This window comes from Centruroides vittatus, unplaced genomic scaffold, assembly GCF_030686945.1.
Source record: "Centruroides vittatus isolate TY-2023 unplaced genomic scaffold, ASM3068694v2 scaffold_712, whole genome shotgun sequence".
In the NCBI taxonomy this organism is placed as follows: Eukaryota; Metazoa; Arthropoda; class Arachnida; order Scorpiones; family Buthidae; genus Centruroides; species Centruroides vittatus.
The window spans coordinates 135,396-147,628 of record NW_027122715.1 but is presented as its reverse complement, the minus strand read 5'-3'; the positions used below and the strand labels follow the sequence as shown (position 1 = coordinate 147,628).

General features: G+C 27.9%; 1 protein-coding gene across 1 annotated transcript in view; it reads right to left on the bottom strand.

Annotated features, from left to right (window-relative positions):
• LOC136989609 (ATP-binding cassette sub-family C member 10) overlaps positions 1 to 12,233 on the bottom strand; it is a 59,772-nt gene that overhangs the window by 8,373 nt on the left and 39,166 nt on the right. The window contains 4 exon segments of the mRNA XM_067287827.1: positions 270 to 430; positions 5,697 to 5,866; positions 9,334 to 9,461; positions 10,225 to 10,440. Coding sequence (XP_067143928.1) covers positions 270 to 430; positions 5,697 to 5,866; positions 9,334 to 9,461; positions 10,225 to 10,440 — 675 coding nt within the window.

Sequence of the window (12,233 nt, the reverse complement as noted above, 5' to 3'; positions counted from 1 at the left end):
TTGATGAAAACTGAGGTATCACTGTATTATAATTTCTGTATTTTTAAACATTTTTTTCTGATTTTTTAATCATTTTAATTACTTAAATTTACTTAAAATGATTTTTTTGCAATGAATTTTAACGTAAATGTTTTTTGGTGTATTCTATATGTTATGGATGTTTGGAATGACTACATCTATGTATGTGATAATTTTTTTGTTTTAAATAATTACTGAGATTTATTAAAATAATATTCTTAGTCATTACTATTTTCATAAAATTTTATTACCTGTTCAAATCCATCTGTAGTTTCTGGAGTGATACCATCAATATATTGCATTGTGCGTTCAACACTAACCATTTCTTTTTCAGTTTCAGTCAGGTATGTTACTACTCCATTGAGTAAACCAGTAACTGATAAAGCATAAGATAATGCAAGTCCAACAAGACCTAAAAGAAATTGTATCAAATTCAAAATGCTTATAAATTAATAAACAATTGTATAGAAAATTCTACAATTAACAAAAACACTGAAATATTTGTATGATGATTTATACAAGGCATAATTTCTCAAATTACAAAACAAAACTATTTAAATTCTGGACATAAAGTATAGCCAGAATTTTTTGTTTTGAAGGTGAATACTGTTTCTATATTTTCTAAAATTTTATGTACTAAATCCACTATATAAACTGTACAAAACATTGAATTTTAATAACAATCTTAATATATTATGTTTGACACTTGTGTGTTACCATTTTAATTTAGGTAACTTTAATAAAAGCCTATTATACATGGTATCTATTAATCACTTATTATACATAATAAAGATGTAACAATTATAAAAATTATGTATGATAAATGATTAATAGATATCGCGTACAATAAGCCATTATTAAAATTACATAAATTAAAATGGTAACACACAAATGTCATACAGAATATACAAGGGCTAGAAGCATTAGCAAATTAATATATCATAGTATAGAAAGCAGCTACAACATATTAAACACACGTCACATAGGAAGACTGTAATTATAGATACATAGACTAACAATATACAAGCATAATAAAATAATTATTTCAACTAACTGTGGCTTAATTTCAATACAAAACAAAGCTTAGCCTTGATATCAACTGAGTATCACTATTATTACTGTATTATAGTAATGATAGTTTTCCTTAAAAGTTACACTTTTCTTATTATTTCAAAATATTTTATAATTTAATATGATGATGGTTACCTATTTAATTCAAATTCACACTGGAAATTCCATTTATAAACAAATATACTTTTATATTAAAAATAAATACTGAATACTTTATGATTTTGTGAATCATCTTTGCACATATATGAATAGGATCCATCAAGGCATTTCTGTTATTTTTAATCCATAGAGTATTCAAGGCATACCATTTAAATGATTTGTCAATCTGAAGAATAAGAAGATATCCACTGAACACATATCTAATGATTAGGGTTAATAACTAGTTTTTAAAATGGTTTTCATTAGCCATTTTTTACAGTACAATAACACATCTTACTACATTTTCTATTCAGTAATGGTTAGATAGAGTAGAAAGAAGACTTTCTTTAGGTCCATCAGGGATTTGGCCAGGCCCACAATGGTAAGGGATAGGAATAACATATCTGGCCTAGGTCACTCATAAAAATTGCTGGTATTTTTCACCCACTTGGATTAAATCCTGGCTCTCTATAGTAGTAGCATGATGTCTTAATTGACTTGGCCATCCAGCTAAATATATTGTTGTGGTGTTAAAAACTTGCTTTGATTCTGCCATAATTTGGGTTATTCTGTCTTATTTTTTCAATTAAATATTTCAAACCCTAATGACAAGTTTGCATCATAAATTTGTTTCAATAGACTATCTGATCTGTTGGAGTAAATTTATGATATGCAATTTCCTTATAATTGATTTTAAAAAATTATCATCTTGATCACTTCTTTAGTAATCCCTTATGATGACTAAAGTCTTGATTTCAATATCAAAACTGTACAATCACATCTCATTGTCAGTAACAATCATTCTGATAAAGTTTCATCCTCGTCTGATAAATCTCAAGTTATTGTAATTTTTTAAAGAAGCATGCAAATTTTGTTGTACCATGTCTCAGACCCAAATTCTGATCAATGATCTAGAATAAACTACATGATATATTGAATTATAAATCATCTTATAATTGTAAATAAATACAGTCAAACCTTGGGTTACAAATACCCCATTTACAAACAAAATTTTGAATGCCATATTTGCTCCAGTTGCCATACAATAACTTGGTTTCTGAACAAACTACTTGGAAGAGCCATCTACTGATAGTCAACTTCCTATACTTCCTATGTTAAAGAATGTCAAGGACCTGACCAATCAATGACAGGACTACTGACAGCCAAGATTCACCTCATCTCATTAGATGTCACAACACAAACCATCAATGACTTTGTTATTCAAATTAGATTTCAATGTATGTGTGGGTAAGATACTGCTTCCAATTTTTGGTATGCATCACAATTCAATTTAAATCAAATTAATTAATAAAAACTGCATTAATTGACATTCACATAACATAAATGACATTCAATAATTCACATTTAAAGGTGCTTATCTCAAATTAAATAACAAAAATTTATTAATATAATTAATATATTGCTGTATATAATTAATATTATATACAGCAGGGATGGGAAACCTTTTTCTATGTAATGGCTGCATTTTAAAACTTTTGAATTGACGTGGGCCACATACAAAAGGGAAAAAAAATGCTGGTAAATCACAATTATTTATTCATATATAATTATAAATTAGCATATGTATACTTAATTTAGCTTCTGGAACTGATGTAAACGTAATATATCGAAATTATTTGGTGAAATATTTGTCACTGCTAGTTTTAAATTAGTTTTGATGTGTCTGTTACCTGGTTTCTTGTTTTAATTTTTACTAAATTCATTGCGAAAAACTATTCATGTACATAAGTTGTAGAAATAATGTTTGAATTTTTGCTGCATACTTCCTTAAGCTGGGAAATTGATATATTTATTCATATTTTATGCGACGTGGGCCGCAAAAAATATTAATGCAAGCTGCATGCGACCCAGGGGCCGCGGGTTGCTCATCCCTGGGTATAGTATTATAATATTAATATTTAATTTAATATTTATTAATACTAGGTAGCCAGTTAATTAAAACTAAAAATAATAAAATAATAATTAAAACTCTTGTTTTTACACTGAAACTAAAATTAAAAATAAAATCAAAATTAATTAATTAACTTAAATGAAAATTTAAATCAAAACAATTGAAACGTAATATTTTGGAAAGTGTGAATAAAGTATTTGTTGTCCATTTTGATTGATTTGGTTATATTTTATCAAGGCAAAGTTGAGTCCATATTTATAGCACTTCATAAACTGATGGTTTTGGTTTTTGTTGGCACGATGAAACTTTTTGTTTTTAATACATATATATAAAATAAAATGGATATAGATATAGATAATGCTATATTGCATTTGTAGGTATTTTTATGCTTGAGATGCAGCTAAAAAGAGGTCAGGAACAGATTAATCCATTTTGCATTGTTCCTTATGGAATAAATTTAACTTTTATCTTTGATTATTCCTGATATCATCATAAATGGAAAATTACACAAAAGACTATAATTTTCGATGATATACAGTCTTCTTTAAACACTTATGTCACTTGAACATAAATATCTCTGAAAATGTTAAAATACTGACATAAAAAAATTCAACATGATGATGAGTTTTACATAAAATTTTAAATACTCATGCTGTTCATTTAAATCCAGTTCAGCAAAAATTGTCAAATAGCTTTAACATACTCAGTATTAAACATCATTATAACTGAAAGAAATGAGTTACCCTAAAATATTGCATTTATGAAGTTTGGGATTTTTTTTTTATTATAATGTACTGTACATACATTGGTTATTTATCAACTATTAGCCTGGGACGCCCCCTAGTGGGCGTTTTAGCAGCAACGGTGTCATTCCATGGTATAAATAATAAATTCCTATTACAAATAAAAATAATAATATACTGAATTTCTCATGGCGTACCCTACTAAAACACAGTCAAAAATGCAAAAAACTGCATCTAAAATACTACAGTAGAAGCCGAATTCTTCAGGGTAACGCTCTCCCCGTGGAGGAATTTTAAAAAATCTCCCCATGGAGGAGAGGATATTTTAGTTGGAATATACCCTAGTTCTTCAGGGTAATCCTTAATCCTCTCCTGTGGGAGGAATTTTAAAAAATCCCTTCTTAATGTGCATTCTCATGGCATACCCTACTAAAACACAGTCAAAAACGCAAAAAACTGCATCTAAAATACTACAGTAGAAGCCGAATTCTTCAGGGTAACGCTCTCCCCGTGGAGGAATTTTAAAAAATCTCCCCATGGAGGAGAGGATATTTTAGTTGGAATATACCCTAGTTCTTCAGGGTAATCCTTAATCCTCTCCTGTGGGAGGAATTTTAAAAAATCCCTTCTTAATGTGCATTCTCATGGCATACCCTACTAAAATGCAGTCAAAAATGCAAAAAACCACATTTATTATTTTAATATTGTTATGCAAAAAATTGAATTTATTGTTAATTTAAATAATAACTAGGGGTGCCCCTAGTGGCCGTTGTAGGCATACCGTTACAGATAAACTGACACGTGATCAATGGCTTATATTATTAGATATTGTAAACACATTTTAAAATTAAACAGTTAATTATGATAAATTTGATTCAGATAAAAAAATTTACTTGATAAAATCTATCAAGGATTTCGTATTTTTAATTTTTCAAAATAAAATTTTCTTCAAAAAAAAGCTAAGTATTTTATAAAATTCATTTTTTCATGTAATAATATGGAACACTAATTAACGCTTCTCCCACACCAGGCTGTATAAACAAAAATTAAATACCTTTTAAAACCGATAACCGGCGTGAAATATTTTCAAAATGGCAAACGTTTTTGCTGCCCCTCCTGGGCTCTTCCTCAGAGCAATTCTTTTTGCTGGAACCGGATTCGATAATTGAATAGTTTAAATAAATGAACTAGAATAAAGGAGCATAAATCTGACATTACCTGCCATAAATACACAACGGCATTGTCCACGTATGCAGCAAACCCGGACATAACACCGATTTTTAATGAGGCAAGAGTGATCCGCACCACCCAACAGCAAGAACATCTGAGAACTTTGGAAGAGATAGAAATTTACAAGGCCAATCGCACAACAACATGTATCAATTTCAAAGAAGAAATGAATCTCTCTACTGCTTGGCAATTTTTATTGAAAGAAAGGTCATAAATCAGTAAATGTCACACGTAATTATCATAAGATGCCCACATCGTTTTCCCAACGGAATAAAAGAAATTTAAATGTTTAGAATGGCATGCGGTTGCCGCACGTACTCGAACTTTTAGAAACGGAACACGTTCCATTTATTTAAACTATTCAATTATCGAATCCGGTTCCAGCAAAAAGAATTGGCCTGAGAAAGAGCCCAGGAGGGGCAGCGAAAACATTCGCCATTTTGAAAATATTTCACGCCGGTTATCGGTTTTAGAAGGAATTTAATTTTTGGAACACTAATGTTAAAAACTGATTAAAATACAGAAATATTTGAAAAATTTAAATGTAAACTATAGTTTATAATTTGTAAAATAAAAATACCTACTTGGATCAACAGAAGAAACAGAATGTTCAAATACTGCTATGAAAGCAACACCAGTAACTATAACAACTCCAATTAGTTGAAGCCTAAGATTAAGCCATTGTGAAGCAAGCATAGTAGCAAATCTTGCTTGCTGATTTTTATCCAGTTTTTCTGATAGTTCATGCTGAAATCTTAAAATATTTTTAGGTTTTAGTAAACTTAGAAATATATTATACTGATATTATGGAAATACAATCTATTTTGCAGTTACAAAATATTAGTTAGTTTGAGTGAAAAAAAAAAAATAATCATTTTCCTCTGGAGATGACTTTCTTCTGTATGTAAATCTTGATCAGCATTTTCACAATTTTTTGTTTCAAATTACATTCAAATGCTATAACTTTATTATTATTTTTCATTACATCATTATCATTACGCTTCTGGTGGATTTTGTAACCTACAAACTTGGTATTAGTGCCAAGTACTATACCAAACCAATGTCAAAGTCTGATATAAAAAAAATTAATTTATGTGCCATTAGTGTATGTGTCTATTTAAAAATTTTGTGAGTATGTCATGTGTCTAATACAGATGCTTTCTGTAATAAGATTTATACACTGTTGTTTTTGACCTAATGTTTCTAGACTTCTCTGTAGTGTCATGATATAAAACCTGTGAAAAAAATTACTTTGGGCACAATAAAAATCCAGTCCATTATCCATAGCACTTTATTTTATGGGTGAGTTTTGAGTATTTGCTAGGTTTTCAGAGTATATATTTTGGATATTGTAGATGTTTGGAAGAGCTGCTCTGGATTGTATAATTATGTTTTGACTGTGATGTTCTGGTCTCTATGATGGATTTTCTAAGACTATGTACTTGTAATATGATTACTGAATGTGTAATAATTTGTGTTTGCATCCAAGCTTTTTATGTATTCCATTTGTTATTTGGTTATATCAATTTAAGTATTCAGTTTGTGTTAAAAGCTTGCAATCTGATATGTGATGAACAGTCTTTGTATAATATGGCATATTTTTAAAGTGTCATCTGTGAGAATTGTGTTTTAAGATGTGCTTTTTGAAGTCTCTTATAATAATGACCTGGTCTTGTATGGCAATCATCAATCCTTCTGTCTTTCCAAATAGACATCCACAAGTCAATCAACAGTTTGTTGCAATTCTGTCAATGTGTTCCTGGTTGAGATTGTTAGGGTGCTTATTATAATGCTCCTTCTAAACCCAAAACTGCATGTTGCAGTCTGTGCATGTTATGTACTGTATTAGATTCAGATCAGTGTTGTTTAAGTTTAATGGTGTATGCTTTTGTCTGAAAGAATTACAGCTTGTGCAATTGTAATATTTTTTGTTTTCTATAGAAAAACTCTTACAGTATCTGTATTTATTTGTGGTACAGGTTTAAAATATCTGAGGCCTCATTCTCCCTCTTTATGAGGAAGAGTCAGCCTTTCTTCTATAGATGACTTTCTTCTAGTAATAGTGTATTTTGTTCATGTTTTTCCTTTGAAGTTGTTCTAGTTCTGTTTATACAATGTACAACTTCAAATGAATATGTCAGTACTGAGACAACCTGTGTTTATTGCTTTGAATGTGTATTTTGCATTCAATTGTGTTATTAGTATTGAGTTTAATCTGCTGCTATATTCTTCTGTTCATTTTTGCATGCCAGAATTCTAAATATTTGCAGACCTTGCCCTCATTCATGGATTCAATTATGTTCCATTTCATAGTACAATATCATCTTTATTCAGGATTCCTTTTTCTATGTGAAGTGTTCTGCATTTGTATAAGTCAAACTCCATTTGAATGTCAGTGGAGTAAGTTTGTGAAATTTTCAAATAGATGATTTAGCTGTACATGAGTGGATATGTGGGGTCACATGATTCATGTCTCAACAGAGAACAGTTTTTGATTGTTTTTATGGTTTTTCTTAATTTCTGGCTGAAAGGTACCTAACCCATATGGGTAACATGTGATAAGTCATTTTTTCTGGATGCATGTTGCAAGTGAACTTTACAGGCTTCCAGTAGGCTGCATACATTTTTTTCTTATGGAGCAGCAGCCTGCTGAATACCAACATACTCTGTAACTACCAGCACACTAGATAATAAAAATACTACATACTAATGATATGTAAACTAGTAATGTACAGTTTATTTTAATCTTTTTTAATGGTCAAATTTAGTTTGAATGTTCTTTGTCACAAACATCAGCTTAATTAGGGCTGAAAAATGGCATGAGGCAAAAAAAACAAAAAATAAAATTATGTCAGCTAAGCCTTGGGGGACACATTACGACCTCACAAGTCACAGGTGGTTCATCACTGGTTTACACCATTTATTAAAATAATAAAGTAATTTTAAAGTTGACAATTTCTGGTTATGGGAAACATTAATGCTAATAATTGTAATAAGTTTTGAATGTATTTTGTATAAATGTAATGGGAGTAATAATGTCATGACAGTAAGATACTGGTGAATGCTTTCCTGTAATCTATGTATGCTGTGTGTAGGTTACTGTGTTGTTTGTAAAATAACTGAATCTATAAGCAATTGTTCTTTGCATCCATGTGGTTTCAATGACAGCATTCAATGAACAACAAAAAAAGCTATGTCGTTTTATATGATAATATATTTTGTTTGTGATACATGAAATAAGTATTTTGTAGAATATAGAAAGGCATGTGTTTGGTCTGTATTGTACAGGGTTTCTGGTATTGTTGTTTTTGGGTTTCATATGTATGATACTCTGTGCAAAAAATTTTGGCTTTTGGATTGTTGATTGTGTATAAAAAGGTAGTGGCTAATTCTTGATGCAGAAATTTGAAGTTTTTGTACCAGAAATTATGAATGTTATCTATATGAAATATCTTTGAATTGTGTGTTCTTTGTACTGCATACTTTATGCATGTTTCATTCTTCCTCCTTGATCTAACTTGCTTCATCATTGCAGGCAATTAGACTGGATCAAAGAACAGTCCAGTAATCTGCAAGGTTATTTTTGTTGGTCTGCCATCATTCTATGATACAGTGTGTGCATAGTGTGTAGTTGTCTGTAAAAAAGTCTCTCATTGTTTATGAATAATTTATTTTGTGTTTTTGTAGCATACAGATTTATTATTATTTCAGTCTTTGCATTTTGGCAATATATTTCTATTAGATTGTGTAAAGTCCCCAATTCTTTTTGATGTATATATGTTTTTGATATATGTGGTATGTGTGAGATCTAACACAAAAAAATTGTTTGCTATTACCAATAATTCTTTTAGTGTCTAAATATAAATTTTAAAAATTTAACTAATAAATAAGCAGTTTATTTATTTTTATATTTATCATTTTACATTCATAATTTATAAAAGTTCATCATCCTTTAATGTATAATCCATAACTAACCAAAATTATTAAATAATTTATAAGAAAAATTAAGTAATATATTTTATTAAATCTGACTGAAAAAAAAATTATATAGCTCCTTAATATCTCTGTAGATAAACAGAAAACTAGCATTTTTTCTTTTAAATAAGTTGGTTAACTATACAATTTATATTATGTGTGCTTATTTTTAATTATATTTAATTATTTTTAATTAAAAATTACTATAATTCAAAACATCTGAAATCACATTTTTCAAAAATTTACCTGGAAGATGCACAAAATGTTCTTATGACTGTGTGCCCATTTAATGTTTCAGAAATGTGTGTATAAACAGGAGAAAGTGAAACACTTGATAACCTTTTTAATTCTCTTGATGTACATCTATAATAATTCTATGAAGGAAAAATAGATTAAATGTTATAATTTTATATTTATTTTTTAAAAATTTACATCTATTTAATGAAATAACAACTACAAAATAGAAATTATTATTAAGGATATAAAAACTTATTTTCTATTTTTACATTTCTATTAGCTTTCTTTACATATGATCAAGAGAAAATTACTTTTAACATTACTGCGAAAGTATCGAAATATTTGCTAATTTAGAAACATTTAAAAAATAAACTATTATATGTAGATGAAAGTTTAACAATTACAGTAAGCAGATTTTACAAATTATCTTAAATATTGAAATTTTTACTTGTCCAATTACTACATACTGGACAGATGGAAAATTCAGTGTGTGTATTTTTCTATTTATAAATTACAATACTTATTTCTTAAAGATATGTTTTTTTTACTTGTGATAAGTTTTATATAGCACGATTCAATTTTTAAATAGGTTTAATCATTGTACCATATCTAACATATTGCTATATTATAACATTTTAATGAAAATTTTTTCTATAGAAAAGAAAAAGTTAATAATTTGTAATTTTTATAAAAGATATTACAAGTGTCTTCTTAAGTATTATAAAGATATTTGTAATATTGTGAGAGATATTAAATATAAATTTTATTTACTGTTCTTTTTTAAGATTCATATGATATAATAAAACAATTAAGAATTACAATGTATATTAATTGAATGTTACAATATTGTTATTTTTAAATCATCAAGTTTTTAATTTAAATAATTTAATCTTTAATTACCTGTATAAAGTAATATGCAGCAGCCAGAGGAATTAGCAAAATAATTAGCCATGGAAGTCCATAACATGTAATAGTTAAAGAACCAGCAAGTGAAAAAATTTGAGCAAGTAAAATATTAAGAATAAATGGTAAACTGTCATCTACATTGTACACATCTGTAGAAAATCTGTTTAATATTCGACCTAAAGGAGTGACATCAAAAAATGTAATCGGAGCCTGCAATAAAATTTTTAAAATAAATTCAAATTTATAATTATTACTTCTCATTTATGTACTAAATGTAATTCTATAGAAAATTTATGTTAATTTAATGCTATTAAAAAATGAGAATTAGATATATAAAATCAAAATATTCTGTTAGAAAGGAGTTTTATTCCAATGAAAAAGTCACCAACATTGTTGTCATCACTGTCATTAAGATTTTAAGCAGCTCTTTAACATAAATAAATAACACTAAATAAATTGCAAATGAAAGTAGTCTTATTCTTCATAAAACTTTTAAAGAAATTCTTAAATATAATTTTTGAAAAAATTTTTCTTGAAATCAATAATATAATATATAAAAAAAATAATGATATCCTAAAAATGAAGTATATAAATGTTTTAATTTTGTGCAAGATCTTAATTTTGCATAATGCAAAGGACTACATAAATATTTAATTTTAATTACAGCTATTATTTCAAATTTGGTTAGGACATATAGTTTTGATAAAGATAGTATAAAGTAAAAACTAAAATAAATTAGATGAAGATAAAAATGGACAAGTACACAAAAACATACAAAAATTTTCATAAAACAGTCACGTTTGAAATATATAACTTTTAAAGAATATCAAATAAAAGAACACAATGATATTTATAATAATGTCATGCAGTCATCACATTATATTAAAAATGATAAAAGTCTACTACATTAATATATCAAAAAATTACTTATTTTTTAAATGGTTTCATTTAATTGCTTTGTATCATGTCCATTATTCTTGCAATTCAAATTTCACTCACTTCTAATTAAGATAAAAAGCTGAAACTTTGAGGACATCTAAATCCAATGACAATACATTTTAATGTTGTTTTAGGAAGCTGGCTCCATCCCACCACCTTCCTCTTGTAACCTGATAAGTATAACCAAATGTAGAATTTAATGACAATATGTGTGTGTAAATGCGCTGTAGTGATGTATATGGTGGGGGTTATCTCACCCATGGAAATATATTGAGGGACAAACAGGTTTTTTTGCTCCTACTGTATTTGAGTAGTTATGTATATTAATGTGGTGTTTACTAATTAATAATAAATGTTATGTTAAGAAGTGAAATAACATATGAAGTGTGCAATGCCATAATGTTGTAAATGCCAAAGAACAAACTTTTCAGAAGAGGTAAAAAACACCTTTTCTAGTGAATGAATTCATTTCAATTTTACAATAAAATGGTAAAAAGTCACTAAATTACAAATTCTCTGGAATGTCAAAATGATCAAAGCTATAACGTTTTAAGTGCCAAAAGTCACGACTTGCACTTTGCTGCTTTGAATGTTATCCCTTTGTCCTCTCCCTTGGAAAAGTTCCAACAGATGCCCTCAATTCCAATAATACATTACCTTTATCTAAATATTTTTTTGTAGTTTTGGTAGAAAAATTTCATTTATAAAATCATACAAATTGAAATAGTTGAATCTTTAATCTTTTGAACAGTAGAATCTTTGACAAATCTTATATATAGTGGAACCTTGCTTAATGAACATAATTCGTTCCAAAATCTTACTCGTAATACAAAACACTCATTAAATGAAACAATTTTTCCCATATAAATTAATGTAAAATACAATAATGGGTTCCATGCTGAAAAAAAATATTCAAATAGTTGATATGTAAGTTTATTCAGCAAAAATTATACAATATACATTATTAAGGAATGTGAATCATCATCATCTTTTTTCTAGCATGGAATAAACCTGGAATGTAAATTTGATTTGCAGAAAACAAAGAAAAAAAAAATCGAATTTTA